Genomic DNA, 21,255 nt, shown 5'->3' with positions numbered 1-21,255 from the left:
TGATTCTTTCTCCGGGTAGAGGCTGATATTCCCGCGTGTTCATTATCGCTTTAGCGGGAAGAAAAGTCTCCCTGGTTTGGAGGTTGTGAGTACCACCTCGTTCTGTTTGTGGGGCAACAGTTTGCTTGCTGGATTGCTTGATTCTTACCTCATCAGCAGTTGTTGGTCGTTCCCTCCGCGGGATTAGTTTGACACGATCAATATACAGTATATTGATACTTGCGAGAGCTGTAGACTTTGGGTCTGTGCTGGGGTGTCCTGTTCGTTGGTCTGTTTGCTTGCTTGCCTGTCTACTTGGTTTGTGATTTGTGAGTGGCAAACAAAGCATACACCCAAACCTCATGGCCAGTCAACTCTCGCCTCCGCCGGGAGGCAAGACGGTGCTGCTGTTCGGCTGCCAGGCCCTGCAGTTCGACGCCAACGACTTCCGGCGCCTGCGGCGCGTCATCCTGGACACGCCCGACAACCACTGGGTGCTGGACGTGCTGGCGGAGCTGCCCGTCTACTGGCGCACCGCCGCCACCAAGTACCTGCCGGCGCTGCAAGCATTGCCGGGCGAGCAGCAGCTGCGCGATCTGAACCAGTGGATCCGCACCGGCAAAGTCGCCGACCGCCACTTCCCGCTGCCCTACCTCCAGCATGCCCCGCTTCTGATGATCACCCATCTGCTGCAGTTCACGCGCTACCTGCAGCTGACACACCCGGATTACTCCGCGCACGGCGTCGTGGACGCCGAGACGAGCCCGGTTGTGGAGATTTTGGGATTCTCGTTCGGCTTTCTCAGCGCCGCGGTCGCTTCGACCGTCACGAATCGGGCCCAGTTGCGCGAGTATGGCGCCGTGGGGATTCGGCTGGCGACCCTGCTGGGGGCCCTCGGAGATGAACAGGAAAACCGCGAGAAGTATACCTCGCTATCGACCGTGTGGAAGAAACCGGAATTGGAGGGGGAGCTGGCTCATGTGCTGAAGCAGCATCCGGAGGTAAGTTGGCCGATATTTTGGGGAGTGACTCACAAGATGAGCGCTAATGCCCTGTATGTTAGGCGTATATCACGGTTAGATATGATACGAACCGCGCGACTATCATGACACCACGGAAGAGCCTGGGTCGGCTGCAGCAAGCGCTCCAGACGGCCAGATTCTCCGCATACCACATCAATTTCAACGGGCGCTATCATTGGCCGGGCCATCAGAAACTATTGCATACACTGGGGCAGATGTGTGAGGCCGATCCCGCGTTGCAACTGCCAGATGCTTCGCAGTTGCCACGGCATACGTGGACTAATATCACCAATGAGCCCATCTATGAGGGTCCGCTTCATCAGGTAGTTCTGCGCTCCATCCTGGCCCAGCAGTGTCAGTGGGGTCCGACGTTTGCGGCTATGCATCGGGCCCAACTGGAAAACACGCAGTCGATCGTGGTGGAACTTGGATCGGAGCGCTGCGTTCCCCCGACATTCATGCGCACGCTGGGAAGCCGCGTGGTGCACTATATGGATTTGAACCTGGACTTCCAGTCGCGCGTGTCGCCATTTCAGTCGACCCCGACGATATACGACGACGACATTGCTGTGGTCGGCATGGCTTGCCGGGTGGCTGGTGCTGATGATCTAGAGGAGTTCTGGAAGCTCTTGTGTGCGGGCGAATCGCAGCACCGGGAGCTGCCGCCGGAACGCTACAAGGACTATGAGACCCCATGGAGGCCAGGCGCGATTGGTCCCTGGTGGGGCAATTTTGTCAATGACATCGATGCCTTCGACCACAAGTTTTTCAAGAAGGTGCCCAGGGAGGTCATGTCTCAGGATCCACAGCAACGGTTGTTTCTGCAGGTCGCATACCAGGCTCTTCAGCAAGCGGGATACTTCCACAAGAAGAATGCCACTAAGGATGTTGGGTGCTATGTCACCTGCTGCACCGTCGACTATGAGCATAACGTTAATTGCCATCCCGCGACGGCCTATGCTGCCACGGGTCTACTGCGGAGCTTCATGGCCGGTAAGGTGAGCCATTACTTCGGATGGCGCGGGCCAGCGCTGTGTATTGACACTGCATGTTCCGGCTCTGCCGTTGCGCTGCACCACGCCTGCAGGGCCATCCTCAATGGTGACTGCAAAGCTGCGCTGGTTGGAGGCGCCAATGCTCTCACGAGTCCGCTCGCGTTCGATAATCTGAATGGAGCGTCGTTCGTCTCCCCCACGGGACCATGCAAGCCGTTTGATGAAAAGGCTGATGGCTATTGCCGCGGCGAGGGGTTTGCAGCGATCTTTATCAAGAAGATGTCCGACGCGCTGGCTGACGGTGACACAATCCTGGGTAGTATCGCCAGCACCGCGGTAGAGCAGAATGACAACTGCACCCCGGTGGTGGTCCCTCATGCACCATCGCTGGCAGGTTTGTTCGACAAAGTCATTCGCCAGGCCCACATCCGCCCGCATGAAATCTCCGTTGTCGAGGCTCATGGCACCGGAACACAAGCGGGTGACCCGGCCGAATATAGGAGCGTGAGGCAGGTAATGGGTGGTCCACAACGAGCAGCCCCGCTGACCTTGGGGTCAGTCAAAGGGCTAGTTGGGCATACCGAAGGGGTCTCTGGCATGGTAGCGTTGGTCAAGGTACTCCTGATGATTCACGAAGGAAAGCTCCCACCCCAACCGAACTTCCACAATCTGAACCCACACATCCAGGCGGCTGTCGATGATCAAATCGAGATCACCACCAAGTTAAAACCATGGCAATCGGATTTCCGCGCAGCGCTGATCAATAATTACGGTGCCTGTGGGTCGAACGCATCCATGGTAGTCACTCAGCCACCTGGCGTTCGAACCGGGAGCGGTGCCTCTGCTATTCACGCCCCCGGCATCTCCCTGCCCTTCCGATTCTGTGGGTGGGACGAGAACCGTCTGCGTGATTATGCACGAAAGTTCTACAGTCTCTTGCAAGATCAGGCCGTTTCTGCCAGCCATCTAACATCGTTGGCTAACGTCTCGTTCAACGTCGCGCGACAATGTAGCCCGACCCTCGACAGGCACCTGATATTCAATTGCAGTTCACTCAAAGAGCTGGAGTCGAGGCTACTTTCAGTTACTGATGGAGACGAAAGTCAAATTCTCCGCATGGCGAAGTGCGCCCGCCCCGTGGTTTTGTGTTTTGGTGGGCAGGTGTCAACTTCGGTTGGGCTGGATCGCACCGTATACGACACAATGCACATTCTGCGCAATCATCTCGATGACTGCAGCAGAATACTGGAGTCGTTCGGGTATGATAGTCTCTATCCTAGCATCTTTGAGTCCACGCCGATCGCGGACCAGGTCAAGCTACAGACACAGCTGTTCGCTCTGCAATATGCCAGCGCTCGCTCCTGGATAGACTGTGGCCTCACAGTAACGGCCGTTGTTGGCCATAGCTTTGGAGAGCTAACTTCTCTCTGCATATCTGGGGCGCTGTGCCTTGAGGATGCGTTACTCCTAGTCGCTAGACGGGCGACTTTGATTCGGGACAGTTGGGGACCAGATCCCGGGGCCATGATTGCTGTAGAGGGCGAGCTCCACGAAGTCAAGCGTCTGCTAGCGGAAGCCGCGAAGTCTGTGTCGACTGGAACGTCTCCCGCTAGTATCGCCTGCTTCAACGGTCCCCGTAGCTATACATTAGCTGGAGCAACAGAAGCGATGAACGCAGTGCGTGTGATGCTTTCCACAAAGCCAGCATTTTCTCGTCTCAAATACAAATGTCTGGACGTGACCAATGCATTCCACTCATCGCTGGTCGATTCCCTCGTTCCAGAATTGAAGAGGATAACTGACGGATTGACGTTCCGCGAGCCGGAATTGCACCTGGAGCAGGCAACGGAAGAGCCATGCACTGGTATCCCCTCTCCGGCCATTGCAGCTGAGCATCTCAGAAAGCCGGTGTACTTCAGTCAAGCTGTCAATCGCCTGGCAAAGAATTACAGGTCGTGTATTTGGCTCGAGGCTGGTTCCAATTCAACTATCACTTTGATGGCCAGTCGGGCGTTGGGATCAAGTGCTGCCGCAAACCATCAATTCCTAACCGTCAATATCACAAGCAAGAATGGAGTTCAAAGTCTGACCGATAACACAATCGCGCTGTGGAAGGAGGGAATCTCTGTCTCCTACTGGGCACATCATTCGTCGCAGACGCCCGAGTATGACTTTATTATTCTTCCGCCCTATCAATTTGAGAAGAGCCGACATTGGATGGACAACAAGCCGTTGCCCGCAACTAGCCCCATCAAAACGAGTGAAGTACAAGAGGAGCAGCCAAAGCCAAAAATCCAGTTTCTAGGATATCAGGGTTCGGCGAAGATGACCGCCAAATTCTCCATCGATACTACGCACCCCAGCTATCGTGAAGCTGTGTCAGGCCATATAGGTGCACAAACCGCGCCTCTCGCGCCAGCTTCATTCATGCTCGATAGCGTAGTTGAGGCACTGAGGAGCTTACCAGAAGGCAAAGACGGAGTACCGCAAGTGAAGAATGTCACCAGTGATGCGCCGCTGGGGCTGGATGAGCGACAAAACGTCTACATCATACTAACTGCTCAAGACACGGAAAAGACACTCTGGGAGATGGAATTCATCAGCGAGAATCCTGAAAAGGGTTCACGGTCGCAGGTAGTACACTGTGCTGGCCGGATCAAGATGTTCAAGGCAGATGATCCCGCACTTCAGGGCGAATTCTCCCGGTATGGTCGCTTGGTCAGTCACCGTCGATGCCGTGAACTCCTCGAAAGCTCCGACGTAGATGACATCCTGCAAGGTCGGAATGTGTACCGCGCCTTTTCCGAGGTTGTGGAGTATGCTGAGCCTTACCGTGGGGTTCACAAGTTGGTCGGCAAGGGCAATCAGTCAGCCGGTCGAGTGGTGAAGAAGTATTCCGGTCAGACCTGGGCGGACACGTTTCTGTGTGACTCGTTTAGCCAAGTCGGAGGTTTCTGGATCAATTGTATGACCGATCGGCCAGCGTCCCAGATTTACATCGCCAGCGGCATGGAGCAGTGGATGCGTACACCCTTGTATGCTGACCCGAGCACACCACGTCCTGAGACTTGGGATGTGCTAGCAACACATGAACGAGGAGATGGCTTCTACACCACTGACATATTTGTCTTCGACCCGGAAAAGGGCCAACTGGTAGAAACGTTCATTGGGATGAAATACTCTTGTGTGCCAAAGGCAGTCTTCAGCAAGATCCTCAGCAAGCTGGGGTCGAGTACAATTCCTCAACAGACTCATCATGCGGCAGTTGTGACAAACGCAGTCTCGCCACCGAAAGTGACAGCTAGTGATCCAGTCTTCAGGGCGAGAAAGGCAAAGGCACAGGCTTCCGATCTGGTCGCACGCATCAAGGGCGTGGTTGCTGATTTTTGTGCTGTCAATCCCAGCGAAATCCACAATGATGGTAATATGGCTGATGCTGGCGTCGATTCTTTGATGGCAATGGAGTTGGCACGCGAGATGGAGGAAGTGTTCAAGTGTACGCTGCCAGCAACTGAACTGATGGAGGCTCAGACGTTCCGTGACCTAGTCCGTGCGGTACAAAGAGCTATGGGAATCGAGACAGTTGATGAAGCGGAAGATATGGATGAGACCAGCGAGACTGGCACTACCTCTTATACTGAGTGTGAAACAGAGTCGGATGAGGCGATTGACGCTGGTGCCACCGAATCCGTGACTAGCATGAGCACTGACACGCCCGAGCTACATCTGCCGCACGACATGATATTAGACGCGTTCGCCGAAACCAAAGCCCTGACAGATCAGTTCCTCTCGGAGAACAACTGCAGCGGGCGCGTGCTTAGCTTCAACCCAGTCCAGATGCAGCTTTGCGTGACCATGACTCTGGAAGCATTCGAGGAGCTGGGTTCATTCATTCGAAGTGCGCAACCAGGCCAGCGGCTCGACCGAATCAAATTTGATCCCCAGCACGAAGAGTTGGTGGAATACCTCTATTCCCGATTGGAGGAAGCTCGCCTGGTAGAGTTGGATGAAGAAACCGTGATTCGTACGAGCTTGGAGTTGACCAGCATGTCTAGCACTGCCATTCTCGAGGAAATCGGTCGGACCTACCCTGAGTTCGTAGGTGCCAGCAAGCTTGCCTTTTATACAGGTAGCAAATTGGCATCGGTGTTAAGGGGCGAACAAGATGGTCTCCAGCTGATCTTCGGGACAAGAGAGGGACAGGAGCTTGTGTCATGGATGTACGGTGATGAATCGCACAACGTCAGTGGTTACAAGCAAATGCTGGATTTTATCCAGCGGCTCGTACACAAGCTTGGCAGTCGTTCGGGGACAGGCCCGCTGAAGATCCTCGAAATGGGCGCTGGTACCGGAGGAGGTACAAAATGGTTCCTGCCTGTGTTGGCCAAGCTTGGGGTCCCCGTCGAATATACCTTTACCGACATCTCCCCTGCCTTCTTGGCGCAAGCCCGTCGGCGCTTCAAAGAATATCCCTTCGTGCAGTATCGTGTGCATGACATCGAGAAGCCCCCGGCAGACGATTTAGTTGGGACTCAGCATATCATCATCGCCAGTAATGCTGTGCATGCAACCTCGAATCTGCAGGTGTCAACCGGAAATATGCGTCGGGCATTACGACCCGACGGAGTGGTCTTGATGCTCGAGATGACTCGACCACAGTTCACGATTGATATTGTTTTCGGGCTCTTCCGTGGCTGGTGGGTATTCAATGATGGGCGAAACCATGCTATCACTAGCGAGAAGCGCTGGGAAGCCGACCTCCATGCCGTCGGCTACGGCCACGTGGACTGGACAGATGGCCATTCGGCAGAAGCGAGCGTGCAACGAGTGCTCTTTGCTACTTCTACCGGAGAGCAACGCGAACGGCTTCCGCTGGGGCCAAATCTGTCTCATGTGAGCCTCCTTGCCAGTGTTGACAATGTTGCTCGAAAGCAAGCGACTGACAAGTATATCCGTCGCAGCATTGAAGGCTTTACCGCACCGAGAGTGACCCATAGTCCAGTGACTGGACCGGTCGCTGTTCTGGTGACGGGGGCCACAGGCAGCTTGGGCTCTCACATAGTTGCATATTTGGTGCAGCTCCAGGAGGTTAGTCGGGTCATCTGCCTCAACCGACCGGGGAAGGAGGATCCATTTGAACGACAGAAGAACGCATTTGCTGAGCGCGGTCTTGGTTTGAATTCTAACAACTTGAATAAAATCACGGTGATTGAAACAGATACGAAAAAGGTGAAGCTCGGTCTGTCAGATGAGCAGCATCAACTTGTACAGACCACTGTCACACATATCATCCACAACGCTTGGCCGATGAACGGTGCCCGCGGCCTGTCTGGATTTGACTCTCAATTCCGAACCATGCGGAACCTAGTTGATTTAGCATGCGACATCGCATCTGTTCGACCTGCAAAAGATCGAGTTGGATTTCAGTTCATATCCTCCATTAGTACGGTCGGGTTTCGTCCTCTGGTGATGAGTGAGCCAGAAGTCCCGGAGGCTGAAAGCGTGATTGACTGGGTGTTGGCCAATGGATATGGCGAAGCGAAGTTTGTCTGTGAGCAGATTCTGCGTCAAACCCTGCAGAGGTACCCAAAACGATTCAATGCCATGGTGGTACGACCTGGTCAAATTGCAGGGTCATCGCTCAGCGGATACTGGAATGCTGCGGAGCATTTACCCGCCCTGCTGAAATCGGCCCAGACACTGAAGGCATTGCCTGATTTTGGCGGGGTGTTGTCTTGGACGCCTGTCAATACCGTCGCAGCCACTCTAAGCGAGCTTTTATTCACCGAGAAAGCACATTCCGTCTATCATGTCGATAATGTGGCTCGTCAAACGTGGCGAGAGATGACGGCCATTCTTGCACAGGAACTGGGAATTCCCCTTGGTAATTTGCTCCCGTTCTCAGAATGGATTGAACGGGTGGGGGCCTATACTGGTTCACGACAAGACAACCCTGCAGGTGTAATGGCGGACTGGTTGGCTGGCAACTTTGAGCGCATGTCTTGCGGGGGTTTGCTGTTGGCGACAACGCGTGCCCGGCGAGACGCGTCCACACTGCAGAGCCTGGGGCCTGTTGATCAAAGGACAGTGCGAGGATACGTGCAGTACTGGCGTCGGACAGGGTTCTTGATATAGATAGAAGTTAAAGTCTGTTTAAATCCAGCCGTGTGATGTTATACTCATTTAGAGGATGCGGATTAATAGATGCAAGTGTCAACTTTCCAGATGTTGAGATGAAGTTTGCTACAGTAGAAAGCGGGGGGAATGACCCCGGGGGGGGAGGGGGGGAGGGCATCACCGCCTTGGCCACCGCCTCAGCAATGCTTCCTTCCGCCCGAATCTTCTGCCTCCTCCCTGCAATCTTCCGCCGGAACCTGTAACTGGAACTCTGCCTATCCCGCTTGCTCATGGAAGAACAGAAGCATCGTCGTCTGTGGCAGACTCCTCTGTCTCGCCAAGTTCAGCTTCACAGTTCAATAAACCAAGGAGAACACGATTGGCACCTTCAGTGCTACCCACACGCGTCAGTAGCGCCTGTGAACGATGCCGTCTCCACAAATCCCGGGTAAGCACGCCGACTTGCCGGTCCGGCATAGTTCATAGATCAACGAACTGACCCGAATCACGACAGTGTGATCCATATCGTCCATGCTCGTTGTGTGTGCGAGCGAATGTCGAATGTCGGCAACGCCCTGCAACTCAACGCTGTGCGGGAAATGCCCCATCGTAAGCTTTCTGAAATAATCCTCTATGGCTGCCAGAGGAAGCGCGGCTGTCTAGTAGTCCCGAGCTGACCGCATGACCTGCAGCTCTAGACGCAGACTCCCCGGGGCTCGAGGAAAATTATCGCGTCGCCAAAGGCAAATATACAGTCCTCAATCTAGGGAACAGTTGCGGGGCCCGACCACTGGAGAGAATGACTCCGTTACGTCGCCCCGAACAAGGTCGGCGGACAATCGCCGCCAACATAACCCAATCTCGTCCTCCATCGAACCTGGTGAAGCTGAGTCTGCCATGGGTATCGCTCGCAAGATATGCGAGCTAGGCAGCCAGCATCTGGACGAGCAAACCACTTCGGCCATCCCTGGCTACTCAACAAGTAAAGGCGTCTTGCCTGCGCCTGGCACTGGCGCAAATCGTCGTCCTATTTCCGCCATAGTAGGTCAACCATTCCCTGCGACCGAGATCGTCTACAGCCTATTGGATGATTACTTTGACACGGTTCATTGGTTTTCACTGGTGATCTTTGAGCCCAAGTTTCGTCGCAAGCTTCAAACCATTGCCGATGGCTGCGCCGACCCCACCCAGAGGCCGTTCCTTCTACTACTGGCAGTCGTGCTCGGTATGGCAGCATGGTACCGGTCACAACGCAGCCGCCAGGAGACAGCTACCGCGAACGCTACTTGGGCGGACTGGAGTGAGATTCTTATGCGGCTTGTTGAGAACAATCTGATAGATGTGATGGACCAGCCTTCTGTCCTCGCAATACAGACTTGTATTCTCTTCGGTTCGTATCATGTCTACCACGGACGACCTAATTTGTCGTTCACTCTGCTTGGGGCGACTATCAAAATGGCACATGCGATTGGCATGCATCGGGAGCCTCGACGAGGGGACATCGATGACATCGAAGAGCGAAAGCGAGTGTGGTGGACTATCTACACATGGGATCGCTTTGCATCCATTACGTACGGCACACCATTGGGCATCAACGACAAGGATTGCAATTTGAGCATGCCTGCCGACATCTACGAAAACCCTTCCTTCACTCATCCGGTCTCTGATGACTCTGCTTCTGTATGCTATTCACCATACCAGCGGGAATTGAACCGATTATATCTAATTGCCTCTCCGGCGCTTGAGATCATCTTCGGCTCTCGTACGTCAAGGACGTCTCAAGATTTAGTCAGAGACAGTTTTGTAAGTTTGGTTCAGGAGACTTCGGAAAAGCTTCATTCATGGCGACAATGTCTCCCGAGCCACTTGGTCCTCGATCTCCAGCAAGACTTCCGTGCAACCGGAGAACAGAGCTCCAAAGCGTACGCCTTGCAAGCCTTGTCGCTTCATCTAACATATGACAACATTTTGATCGTGCTCTACCGTCCTTTGATTTCAAGGCAGGTGGACCATCTCTGGACGAGCAATATGTCACCGGGGGTGGACGATATCCATTCGACTGTTTTTGCGACGGCAGCTGCTCCAGACACGTCCAGAAGAACTCCCATCCAAGCCAGCACAGCCAGCTCGGAATTTTGGATGAAAGCCGCTATTCGAACGTCCAGGATAACTGAACTACCTGTGCTTGCGCAACTTGCGACCGAAAGTCATTTGGTCGCCTTCCTCGCCATCAATTTATTCAATGCTGCGGTTGTCTTGGCAGTAATGGCCATATCCGAGCCGCTTTCCGATACAGCTCAAGAAGTCAAGCGGACGATGACCCGCATTCTCCGTCTACAAGAACTATTGGGAAAGCGTTCGGCGCTCTCCAGACAGAGTACTCAGGTTTTGAAGAAGGTGGTCACAATGCTTCTCCGCCGCGAATCGGCTGCTATGCTTGCCCCTCTTGCGGAAACCACCGCCTTCATCGAGTACGATACCAATGGCGACCGAGCTCTGCCTGATCCGCCTCCCATGTCTGTTGAAGAGACGCTGCGATTGCCATTAAATGCGACTTTGGACATGGTGGATCCCTTGGTGGGCAGCCAGGGCAGCTCTAACTTCAATCGCGCTGGCCGCGTCAACGAAAGCTTGACTTCCGTTCAATACGGTAAGCCATTCTCATCTCCTCGTTTGTTGATATGCTCATGCTGATGCTCATGAATAAAATTTCAGTCATGGTTCCTGGCCAGGATTACACGCTCCACGTCCCTGTACTAGGAGAAAATCAGCGGGGTCAATTGCCTGCTCATCATAGCATTCCCCCGACGAATGACTGGGCGCTCCCTGCGTCAGGCGACTGGCAACAGCCCAATAGTTTCACGCCTCCTGGGGAAGACGGTCATTACAACAATGTAGAAAACGGGTTGTACTGGCTCTGGGATACCACTTGGAATGGACTGTGATGCAAGTGGATTTAATAAACTCGTTATACGGTGTATCTCTATATTCCAAAGTTTTATGGTCGCCATGAAAAGAAGTTACCGCACCGAAACCCAGCTTCTACGCTATGACAGCATTCGCTGTTTCTGCGTCCACCTCCGGCCCATATATGACGCTCTTGATTCCTATCCTGTTCGCCACATTTTGGAATGCTTCCTCGACCTGCGAGAAGGAGTATTCGTGAGTAACAAGGCCGTCGACACTGACACGTCGGGCGTCAAGCAGTCCTATGGCGGTTCGGAAGTCTCCAGGGCCGTAGCGGAAGCTGCCCTTCAGAGTAACCTCTTTATCGCAGACTTGACCAATAGGAACGGTGACACTGGGTCGACCCAAGCCCACTTGAATGAAGGTGCCTCCTGGCGTGACCGCGTGCAGACCACAGACCAGGCAGGGCTCCGCCCCCGTTGCGTCCAAGATCACATCTGCACCGTCTTCGAGTCCTGCTGATCTGAGAAGGTCGGCCGCATTCACTTCAGGCGATGCGTCACTCATTTGGTATGTATGTGTGGCTCCGTACTTGCCAGCGACCGTAAGCCGACTGGAAACAATATCAACCGCCACCACGGTAGATGCACCAAAGGCCCGGGCAACAGCACAGCAGAGGAGTCCAACTGGGCCCGCGCCAAAGACGATGACGGACTTGGTTTGCATATCTCCTGCGAGCCGACAAGCATGCACTGCGACACTCAACGGTTCAACTAATGCGCCCTGACGCAGTGAAATATGGGCTGGAAGCTTGAAACAACACTCGACCGGGACGCGGTAGTATGTGCAAAGTGTCCCGTCAATTGGCGGCGTCGCTGCAAAACGCATATCGCGGCAGAGGTTATAACGGCCCCTGCGGCACGGCTCGCACGTATTGCAGGCGACCCCAGGCTCTAGGGCAACCCGGTCTCCCACGGCGAGCCCTTCAGCTTTGCTGCCGCAAGAGACCACGATTCCTGTTGACTCATGGCCCAGGATGATTGGCTTCTCTACCACATAGCGACCGATTCGTCCGTGTTGCCAGTAATGTACCTGTTGGAACGGTGACGTATGAACTCTGATCTGATTTACCAGCGTCAGGGGGATGGAAGTCAGTACTCACATCGGAGCCGCAGAGCCCGGTTGCGACAATTTTCACGATGACATCCCTTTCGGTCTGAATCTCTGGTACCTTGCGGGTTTCATAGTAAAATGAGCCGCCTGGCTTGAGCACGGCAGCCAAATTGGCGTCCTTGAATTGAAGAATCAGTGACCGGAAGCTTTAGAGAAAGACCCAATGACATTCATGAAATCGCCTACCTGGGTCGAATCTGCAGCAATCATATTTCCAATCCTTGCACGACTTCTAATGTCAGGTATATAAAGATCTGCTAATATGTCCTGGCTTCTCTCTGCCCCTTCTTATACCTGCCGGCAGGTCGTGTTTATAAATCAGAGGCGCACTGATTTGATTCCGGCGGAGCAGTGCAGCTTCGGTTCCGGCCTTCCTAACAATAACTGCATTGCTGATTGCTGATTCCCCGCATCGATCGACCATCGACTAGAGCTAGCGAGACATCAAAACGAGGATCTTCCCCGGTCGCCTTCGTCCCCGCCTTTATGTCTCTCCCTTCTTCTCGTCGTGGTGGTATCGACTCCGAATTCTTCGGGTTCTAGGACCTACCCGCTTAGCTTGTGTCTTGCTTCACTGTCACACTGCGCTGCCCACTGGTGATAAACAAGGAGCGATTCCAATCCCAAGTAGAAAACCCTTTCTTCCTATTCAAATACTGTTTTCCAACCACAAGCAACCTCTCTTTCACAAGATTCATCCCGACGCGAGTCATCCGGGCCGGTGTTACCGCTCTCGTGGGGCAGGAGCTCAATGTTGAGCATAGTGGGTCCGGAACCGAACTTCTGGCTGGGCGAGCCAACATCCGCCGGAACCGAGCATGCAAACCAGCCTTGGACAGAAAACACCATGCGCCCTAAACCGCCATAGCATCAGAGCGAAAGCAACATACAAATGGCTGTCTACGACGTGACTTGGGGTGTGGAATGATTGCTGTCATTCTTTTTGGGCATGTACACAACAAGCCTGCATGAGATCTCCGCATCACAGCGGGATAATAGGGAAATACTGCAGGCAATGGCCGGTCGTGACAATCCCGACAATCGAACTATGGGGCCGACGACGTATTCTTATGGTCTGTGCCTTGGCCCAAGGCGTATATTACCTGCTGGCCACCGTGCTGCTGCGCTTCAGTGATGAGAACGGAGGCGCCAACAAGCATGTTTATGGCTCTGCAGCGGCGACCTTCTTTTTTTGTATACTGCGTCTTCTTTGGCCATGGTTTTCAAGACATCGGATGGTTACTCCTGGTCGAGCATACTTGAAAGCTGGCTCCTCCCGCGTCAGGGTACTGGTACGCCAAGCTCATACATCAACGGTTACCATCTCAAGGGCTATTATATGCTTACTCAAAAGCAAATAGCGGGAAACGATATTCACATCAGATACATCAAATGTTACGATTTCATTTCATGACAAACGAGTTAAAAAGGGTGTCACCTCAGATGAACAGCCAGAGGACCAAGCCTGGAGGTGACTGGCCTCAAGCCTCACTTCCAAACATGACCCTCCATCTTCAAGTACTGGAAACTCTCGGCCCGCTTCACCACCTCATCCTCGTCATTCTTCAGCAGCCCCTGGTCGAACAGATCAGCACCAAACCTCCACGGCTTGCGACACACCGGGCAATGCATAGGAATCCTGGATTTATACTCAGTGCCCCATTCAATCGCACCGTGCCGGTTCCAGGCGCACTCCAGGTGGAAGTAGGTGGTGCAGCTCTCGCAGCACAGGTCCACGTGCGGATCGACACGCGCACAGATGTCGCACGCCGCATCCGCGGGCTTGTTGGCTGGATTATTGATCTTGCGCGCCAGGACGCGGCGGCGGGTCTGCTCGGCGGGCTGCAGGCAGTCCCAGTTGCGGAAGTCGCTGCTGGAGAAGACCTCTTCGAAGCTGCGGTGCTTCTTGATCTGCTCGAGGGTCGGACATCCGAGCTGCGTGCGCCAGGGGAAGAACATGATGGTTCCCTCGTTGGGAGCGTCGTTGCCGGTGCCCTGGGGCGTTAGGACTTTGGGGTGGTCATCGCTGTCGGTCGACTCATTCTCGCTGTCGGTCTGCTGCGGCGTGAGAAGAACGCCCCCGTCATCACTGCTGGACATGGTTCCGTCGTCAGATGTCTGCGTTGCAGCATTGAATGCTGCGGAAGTTGGCACGCGCGGCTCAGCGTCCCATGTCTGAGGGTCTGTATCAGGCTCGCTCGCCATACTAAGACGGGCGAGATCCTTCTTCAGCTCACTGTAGGCACGGAAGCGGAAGTACGGCATGTTGAAGCTGAGTCGGAGAGGTGAAGTCTATTGTTCGGGTGAAGATGGATGGTTGAGGTTACTGCTGCAATATTTCTGACTGATTTATACGCAGCATGACGGGCTATATGGAGCTCTTCACAACAAAGAGCTTACAATGCTCATTGTTCCAATCACGGAATCGATTAACCGATGCTTGCGAGTAAACAACGAATAATCTAATTCAGGTTCTGATACCTGAGCGAAGAAGTACTTGCAGGTTCTTTATTACATGACTGAAGGCTGTTTATCTTCATTAATCTATTGCACCAATCTTTTGATGCTGAGATGACAGTTCTCATCAATCCTCATATGCGTTCATTATGCAGATGCAACCACCAAGAACCTCATGCTTTCGCTTTTTCATCTGCCATCACGCTGAATCAAGTCACAGGGCGTCTAAACGCATTTACTGATACACTTCGCCCTATCCCCTCGTCCCCATCCCCATACCCAATCACCTGCGGAATCTATTTCGGATCATGCGCGACCACCTCAATCTCGACGCGCATGTCATCCTCGCCTAGCCGCGTGACTCCGACGCAAGTCCATAGCGGCTCGTGGTCAGGCATCCACTGCTTAAAATTTCGGACCATGGCGTCCAGCGCCTCGTTGTTGATGGGCACGTGGTACGAGTTGACCCGGAACACCTGGCTCCAGCCCTTGCCGCCGGCGGTCTTCAGGTTCAGATCCACGTTCTTGAAGGCCTGGTCGATCTGTGCGTTGATCTCCCGGTAGATCTCGCCGGTCTGGGGGTCCCAGCCGCCTTTTTACCCCAGAATTTAGCATTGACCTGGCTGACTGGGATAAGTGGGAAAAGGAGAGGGGAGCACCTACCCTGGCCGGAACATTCGATGCGGTCGCCGATGCGGACGGCCTGGCTGTATTTGAAGGTCTGTTGGTTGCGCTTGCCGACGCCGTCATAGTTGTAGTAGGTGAGGTGGGACATGATGTTGATTAAGGGTGTGTAGGTATGTATGTATGGATATGTGCTTGTATGTAAGTAGGTAGAGGTATGTTATGTCAATAAGCTTCAACTGAACAAGGGAATGGGTGAGGTTACACGCGATGGCGATGGGGTTTTATAGAGTTTCCGTAGTGGCTGGACACAGCGGAATATATGTTCCGCGGGGAGGAGTCGGGTTAGTGGGATGAAGTCATTGATGTTCTCCCACTTTCTGTCTGTCTCAACTTCTCTGTCTCGTATCTCTAGATAAAGAAAGAAAGCTTTTTCTAAGGCAAGTAGATAGAGCATGCCAAGCTCTCTCCTTCATGAGGTGTCCGATATGTATGTTACATGCGGAACTCGCACGACGAAGCATTCCCTGATTACTGTACTCCAGACTCAACCTCCACTCCGGATTCGGTCTAAAGTCTGGCTTCCTAGATATATCGCCACATGCACCATTGTCTATTAGTCTATAGATGTACACATAGAGTATCTCAAAATCACCCCAGACCGAAGTATCAGGCCAGGCAGCGCGCGAACCATAGTCACGTGACCGAAAGTCATGAGTAATCGACTCTCACCTTCCAAGTTGCCCGGACGACTAACCTGTTGGGGAACTAGTGGCTGGCGGTGACCACCTCCCGACCGCCCAGAGACATACTGCCGGCGGACCGCATTCGGCGCCAGAGAGCTCCGCCCGCTGGTTCCTCGTCCGTCTTTCTTCTCCAGCCTTGGAATTATTCGCAACTCAGATCTGAACCACACACTCTCTTTTACTTTCCTTCATCTCAGCCTGTGCCCATCCATTCTCTTATCCATCAACACCCATTGTTGTTTTCTGTAACAACTCAATTGCATCCATCCAGCATCTATACACTAGACCTCATCACCACCCATCACTCGTATTAACTTATACCTTGCGACTTCGCGACCGTGCGACACTCAGCCAGTGTAAGCTCGGCCCAGCACCAGCACCAGCACCAGCACCAGCACCAGCACCAACAAAGACCACCCTCACTAACAACCAATCACTACAGCGACAGCGACAGCGACAGCGACAGCTTCCCCCACTACCACCCAAATCCCTCACCTCGCCTCTACCCAACACATCCAATCATACCCCTGCCAGAATCCTCCCCCAAAATGTCCATCCGCACCCTCTCGGACACCGACTTCGAAGACAGCACGCTCAAGCGCGCGCGCACGGACCCGACCGCCCACCGGATCTGCTACGACTGGATGATCGTCCAGGGCAACTGCCACTACGCGCGCGACCGCGCCGCCTTCACGAGCTACCGGCCCGTGACCACGGTGCGGCTGCAGACAAACATCTTCAACCCGATGGAGGAGCTGGAGGTGGCCGGCGTCGGGACCGTTGAGATCCCCGTTGCGCGGTCGCTGGCCCCCAGCAGCAGCGACCACAACCCCTTCGCACCCGACAACAACACGCACACCCTCGTCCTCGAGAATGTCCTGCACATCCCCGAGGCCGTCTGCAACGGGTTCAACCCGCTGCTGTACGGGAGCAGCATGTCGTGCACGGCCGAGAGCTGGACGGGCGCGGATCGCGCGGGCACCCCGCTGTGGGTGGCGACCCCCTTCGCGGGCGGGTCGCGGCTGGTGCTGGCCGGCGCAGCGGTGCAGCTGCAGCACCAGCAGGGGGTGTCGGAGCTGATTGCCGGGCGGTATTATACGTTGAGTCTGTATATTAGTCCCGCGGAGAAGGCGGAGTTGATGGGGTAGACGGTTTGTTGGTCGCAGAGGGGAGAAGCGGGGGTGACTGTGACAACCTAGGGACAAAAGAGAAGGGGGCAGGGGTGATTCCTGTTGGGAGAGGCGAAGGCAGGAGGCAGGAGGCAACATGATAGGTGACTGACTACTGTTGGTGTACGATTTTCCTTCCTGTTGGTCTGTACAGTATATTATGATACCCATGATAGAATGTAGCAAAAATGCAATACGATACGAGTCCGGATAAGTCAAGCGAGATGCATGGCGAAAAGCATGGCATGGCATGGCATGCCTGCTGCCCCTCGTCGGTGGTTGGGGGAGACACGTGGAAGGGCGGCAGTCGGCGAGCTTCAGCCAGCTCGATCGATGCCATGAGATGGGGATGGCAGAGATGGAAGGGAACTCCCAATAACCTCCTGCAGTAGCTTGGGCGCTTAAACAGTCTGGTCGTTCGATTGTGGATCGAGTGACTGGAAAGGTGTCTGTGCGAAAGGTCAGTCGAACAGGAAGAGTCTGGAGGCGATTCACTGATCATCCCGGGGTCTAATTTAGGGCTCGATCCCAAACCCGCCATGTGGGCAGCAAAAAACCGCGGGGAAAGTGAGCAACGCGAACAAAGGGGGGCATATACCTCAGCCAGCTATAGTTCGACCCAACCACTCGCTTAGGACCCTGAAATTCAGTTCACATGTCCCCGAACGGAGTCGAGGGCCGAGAACCTACCAGGAAAGAGGCAGAGGCAGGGTCTAATCTCGCTCATCTCGTGTGTCTAATTCCTCTAATCCCCATGGGGTCTCATCCGGCTGTTCGGCCCGTGGCCCGTCTGGCACGCAAACCACCAACAAACACACCAATAACTGGAAACCACTCCATATGGCTCAATCGTGCCCCAACCCTTTCTCTCACCCCCCCCAGTATCTAGTGAGATGGCGGATGGCAAATGGCAAAAACCAAAACCACAATCGTATTTCCCTGCGGCAGTCCGGCCCAGACTGCCAGACACTCGCCTTCGGGCATCCCCAGCTTCCCCAGATTCATCTAATCCCGTTTGGATACGGGGTCTCATCCTTGCTGCAATTAGCCCGCCACTCAGCCTATTCTTCGCCAGTCCCCGTCCTATCACAGCGCGTCCTCCGCAGCAAATTTTCCGCGGCATCTGGTGACAGGAGGGACTATAGTCAGACATGCAGCAATACCCAGTCTTACCATGCCACCACCCCCTTCGCCCGCTCGCCCTCGCTTCGATACTTTCGATGGTATATATGAGCTCCCGGATGTCCGCTCCAGATTTCGGTTTCTCTTTCTTTTTTGCAGGTCAGCTTTGAACATCAATTTCGAAAGATTGTCCCGGAAGCTCTCTCACCATGTCTGAGAAACACACGGCGGAGGTCTCCCACCTGGACTCGTCTGAGGTCCAGGTCAAGGGGGTCCACAATGCGGCGTTGGCGGTGGCCACCATCCAGCAGAAGCCCAGTCTGTGGAGCAAGAGCATGCTCAAGGTACGTATACAGTCCCGGAATTTCTGGGTGCGTGGTGGATGCTCACGGACAGTAGCTGTACTGCTGTATCGCCGTCGCTATGCTCAACTCCTGCATCAACGGTTACGACGGTTCCCTGATGGGCTCGATCAACAGTTATCCCCAGTACCGCGATTACTTCGGATTCGACCCGGATGCCGGTACCCCCTCGACCGGTATCGTGTATGCCATCTATACCATCGGAAACATTGTGGGATCGTTCACGGCGGGTCCCTTCACTGATTTCAAGGGTACTTTCTTCTCCATATCCTTTGGTCTGACCACGGAATCAAGGATCTGACGCGTGTACGATAGGACGACGAGTCGGCATGGCGATCGGCGCCATCTTCATCATCATCGGAACCTGCGTTCAAGCCTCGTGCCACAACCTGGGCGGATTTATGGGCGGCCGTTTCCTCCTGGGATTTGGCGTGGCGACCTCGGCCACTGCCGGACCGGCGTACGTGTCGGAGATGGCCCACCCAGCCTACCGCGGTGCCATGACGGGTCTGTACAACGTGCTGTGGTTCGGAGGCGGTATTCCGGGAACTTTCATCCCCTGGCGCACCAGCCACATCCAGAGCGACATGAGCTGGCGGATTCCGATCTGGCTGCAGATGATTTTCTCCGGGCTGGTGTTGTGCTTCGTTTACTTCCTCCCTGAGGTAGGTCTTTCTCGGGATGATCCGGGCCATGAAGAAATGCTAATCGTGTGTCTAGTCCCCCCGTTGGCTCATGTCCCACGATCGCCACGAAGATGCCCTCAAGGTTCTGGCCGAGTACCACGGCGAGGGCGACCGCAACGCTCCAATCGTGCAGCTGGAGTACCGGGAGATGATGGAGGATATTTCCAAGACGGGGTCCGACAAGCGGTGGTGGGATTACCGCGAGCTGTTCAACACCCGCGAGACGCGGTATCGGTCCATGCTGGTGATCTTCATGGGTGAGCCTTCTCACAGTGTCCCAGAAGCCCCCTCACCCTAGTCATATCGTAACTGACACCCCACAGCTCTCTTCGGCCAATGGTCCGGCAACGGCCCCGTCAGCTACTACTACCCGCAGATGCTCCGTGGCGCGGGGATCACCAGCAACAACACGCAGCTCCTGCTGCAGGGTCTGCAGAACGTGGTGTCGCTGATCGGCGCCGTGTCCGGGGCGCTGCTGACGGACCGCTTCGGCCGGCGGCAGCAGCTGCTCGTGTCGACCAGTCTGGTGGTGGTGCTGTTCATCATCGTCACGGCGTTGAACGCGACCAACGTCGTCGACGGGCCGGACGGCGTCCCGACCGCCAAGAGCGGCATCACCGCGCGCGCGCAGATCGCCATGATCTTCATCTTCGGCTTCGTCATCTCCGCCGGCTGGACGCCCAACCAGGCCATGTACCCCGTCGAGTGCCTGCGGTACGAGTCCCGCGCCAAGGGCATGGGCATGAACAACGTAAGTTCCCTTCCTGGCAGTCCTTCCCGTGAAAGGATTCTAATGAGTGAGGTAGTTCTTCGTCAACATCGCCTCCTTCTACAACACCTTCGTCACCGGCATCGCCTTCACCCGCGCCGGCTGGAAGTACTACTTCCTCTTCATCTTCTGGGATACCCTCGAGGTCATCGTCATCTACTTCCTGTTCGTCGAGACCAGTAAGCGCACCCTCGAGGAGTTGACCGAGATCTTCCAGGCCAAGAACCCGGTCAAGGCCTCGCTGAAGCGCGACGAGGTGCTGGTGTCCGGCGGCGAGGCGACGCAGATCACCAAGGAGACCGAGGCGTGATACACACTCAAAGGTGATTGAGTGAGAAGCCGTGGAGGCGTAATGGGAGGCTAGTTCTGGATTGTTGGGATTGTCTGGATGTGTTCGCAGTGAGAGTCGATCATTCCATTCTGCTTGTCTTGGGAGTAGGGGCACTATAAGTTATAACTTATCATTAATTAAGGAAGGCGCTGCTGCTGCTGCTACTGCTGCCGCGACTGCTGCACCGTCCGGTTTTGACTACTGCTTTTTCTTCTGGTCAACACTTAAGATTAAGTAAGCTTTCTGCCCAGAAGAAGATAAGACCTACGCTATAGCGCGGGTATTGAGCTTCCTCGCAGCAAGCAACTTGTGAGACAAGGCTCAAACGCCATACATAATCAACAATCAATCTGCTCACTCCATCTCACTCTCTATCATCGTATATATTCATCCATCGACTTATCCTGCACCCCCTAGCTTCTTCAAAACGTGCAGAATACCCAGTGCATTCAGACATCGAACGTCTTTGTCAGCGCTAAGTAATCCGGCCACGTGATTCCAAAGGCCTTTTCATCTTGTTTACGTGCGGAACGTAGCTAGTTCAACCAACCATCAAGAATCATATCAGACACGTCCCAGAACCTCCCCTGAAGCCTCTCAGTTCGTTGATAGTCTTCCCGGTAGGGAGTGGGTTGTCTTTTCCAGATTCCCCCGAACACTTTGCTCGAGTGTTCATATCCCGTTGGACCGCATTGGTTCCTGTTTGACTATCTCGGCTTTGATTCCTGCTTGGGTTCGATGGGTTGGATTGTTTGGGCAGTGGGGGTTGTTGCAGTCTACCGCCGGAAAGCGGCGG

General features: G+C 54.5%; 8 protein-coding genes across 8 annotated transcripts; 5 read left to right on the top strand and 3 right to left on the bottom strand.

The window, feature by feature from the left end:
• Positions 1 to 341: 341 nt before the first annotated feature.
• BO82DRAFT_272260 (uncharacterized protein) lies at positions 342 to 8,131 on the top strand (the record flags this gene model as incomplete). The annotated part of the gene is made up of 4 exons (XM_025631018.1): positions 342 to 980; positions 1,043 to 4,256; positions 4,371 to 5,228; positions 5,298 to 8,131. The coding sequence occupies 4 exons, from the start codon at positions 342 to 344 to the stop codon at positions 8,129 to 8,131; spliced, it is 7,545 nt and encodes a 2,514-aa protein (XP_025497029.1).
• An 879-nt stretch (positions 8,132 to 9,010) lies between these two features.
• On the top strand, positions 9,011 to 11,058 carry BO82DRAFT_397394 (fungal specific transcription factor domain-containing protein; the record flags this gene model as incomplete). The annotated part of the gene is made up of 2 exons (XM_025638928.1): positions 9,011 to 10,763; positions 10,829 to 11,058. 2 exons carry the CDS (start codon positions 9,011 to 9,013, stop codon positions 11,056 to 11,058), a joined length of 1,983 nt encoding a protein of 660 aa, XP_025497028.1.
• Positions 11,059 to 11,155: 97 nt separating this feature from the next.
• BO82DRAFT_379935 (NAD(P)-dependent alcohol dehydrogenase) lies at positions 11,156 to 12,441 on the bottom strand (the record flags this gene model as incomplete). The annotated part of the gene is made up of 3 exons (XM_025637722.1): positions 12,380 to 12,441; positions 12,183 to 12,311; positions 11,156 to 12,112 (listed from the first exon to the last, which is right to left on the bottom strand). Exons 1-3 carry the CDS (start codon positions 12,401 to 12,403, stop codon positions 11,156 to 11,158), a joined length of 1,110 nt encoding a protein of 369 aa, XP_025497027.1. The 5' UTR covers positions 12,404 to 12,441.
• A 448-nt stretch (positions 12,442 to 12,889) lies between these two features.
• Positions 12,890 to 13,617, top strand: BO82DRAFT_52049 (uncharacterized protein). The gene has a single exon (XM_025641293.1). The coding sequence runs from the start codon at positions 13,162 to 13,164 to the stop codon at positions 13,552 to 13,554; it is 393 nt and encodes a 130-aa protein (XP_025497026.1). The 5' UTR covers positions 12,890 to 13,161; the 3' UTR covers positions 13,555 to 13,617.
• A 64-nt stretch (positions 13,618 to 13,681) lies between these two features.
• Positions 13,682 to 14,458, bottom strand: BO82DRAFT_360545 (PHD finger domain-containing protein; the record flags this gene model as incomplete). The annotated part of the gene is made up of 1 exon (XM_025636772.1): positions 13,682 to 14,458. The coding sequence occupies one exon, from the start codon at positions 14,456 to 14,458 to the stop codon at positions 13,682 to 13,684; it is 777 nt and encodes a 258-aa protein (XP_025497025.1).
• A 304-nt stretch (positions 14,459 to 14,762) lies between these two features.
• On the bottom strand, positions 14,763 to 15,436 carry BO82DRAFT_349938 (RidA family protein). The gene is made up of 2 exons (XM_025634016.1): positions 15,314 to 15,436; positions 14,763 to 15,242 (listed from the first exon to the last, which is right to left on the bottom strand). Exons 1-2 carry the CDS (start codon positions 15,423 to 15,425, stop codon positions 14,947 to 14,949), a joined length of 408 nt encoding a protein of 135 aa, XP_025497024.1. The 5' UTR covers positions 15,426 to 15,436; the 3' UTR covers positions 14,763 to 14,946.
• Positions 15,437 to 16,166: 730 nt separating this feature from the next.
• BO82DRAFT_388413 (uncharacterized protein) lies at positions 16,167 to 17,193 on the top strand. Its single transcript, XM_025638386.1, has 2 exons — positions 16,167 to 16,376; positions 16,463 to 17,193. Exon 2 carries the CDS (start codon positions 16,569 to 16,571, stop codon positions 17,166 to 17,168), a length of 600 nt encoding a protein of 199 aa, XP_025497023.1. The 5' UTR covers positions 16,167 to 16,376; positions 16,463 to 16,568; the 3' UTR covers positions 17,169 to 17,193.
• Positions 17,194 to 18,370: 1,177 nt separating this feature from the next.
• Positions 18,371 to 20,839, top strand: BO82DRAFT_349936 (putative MFS lactose permease). Its single transcript, XM_025634015.1, has 6 exons — positions 18,371 to 18,655; positions 18,711 to 18,924; positions 18,989 to 19,338; positions 19,394 to 19,616; positions 19,683 to 20,110; positions 20,166 to 20,839. Exons 1-6 carry the CDS (start codon positions 18,521 to 18,523, stop codon positions 20,436 to 20,438), a joined length of 1,623 nt encoding a protein of 540 aa, XP_025497022.1. The 5' UTR covers positions 18,371 to 18,520; the 3' UTR covers positions 20,439 to 20,839.
• The last annotated feature ends 416 nt before the right edge of the window (positions 20,840 to 21,255 follow it).

The sequence above is a fragment of the Aspergillus uvarum genome (genome assembly GCF_003184745.1).
Source record: "Aspergillus uvarum CBS 121591 unplaced genomic scaffold BO82scaffold_2, whole genome shotgun sequence".
Classification (NCBI taxonomy): domain Eukaryota; kingdom Fungi; phylum Ascomycota; class Eurotiomycetes; order Eurotiales; family Aspergillaceae; genus Aspergillus; species Aspergillus uvarum.
The sequence above is the reverse complement of the archived record's forward strand: the minus strand, read 5'-3'. Positions and strand labels throughout refer to the sequence as shown.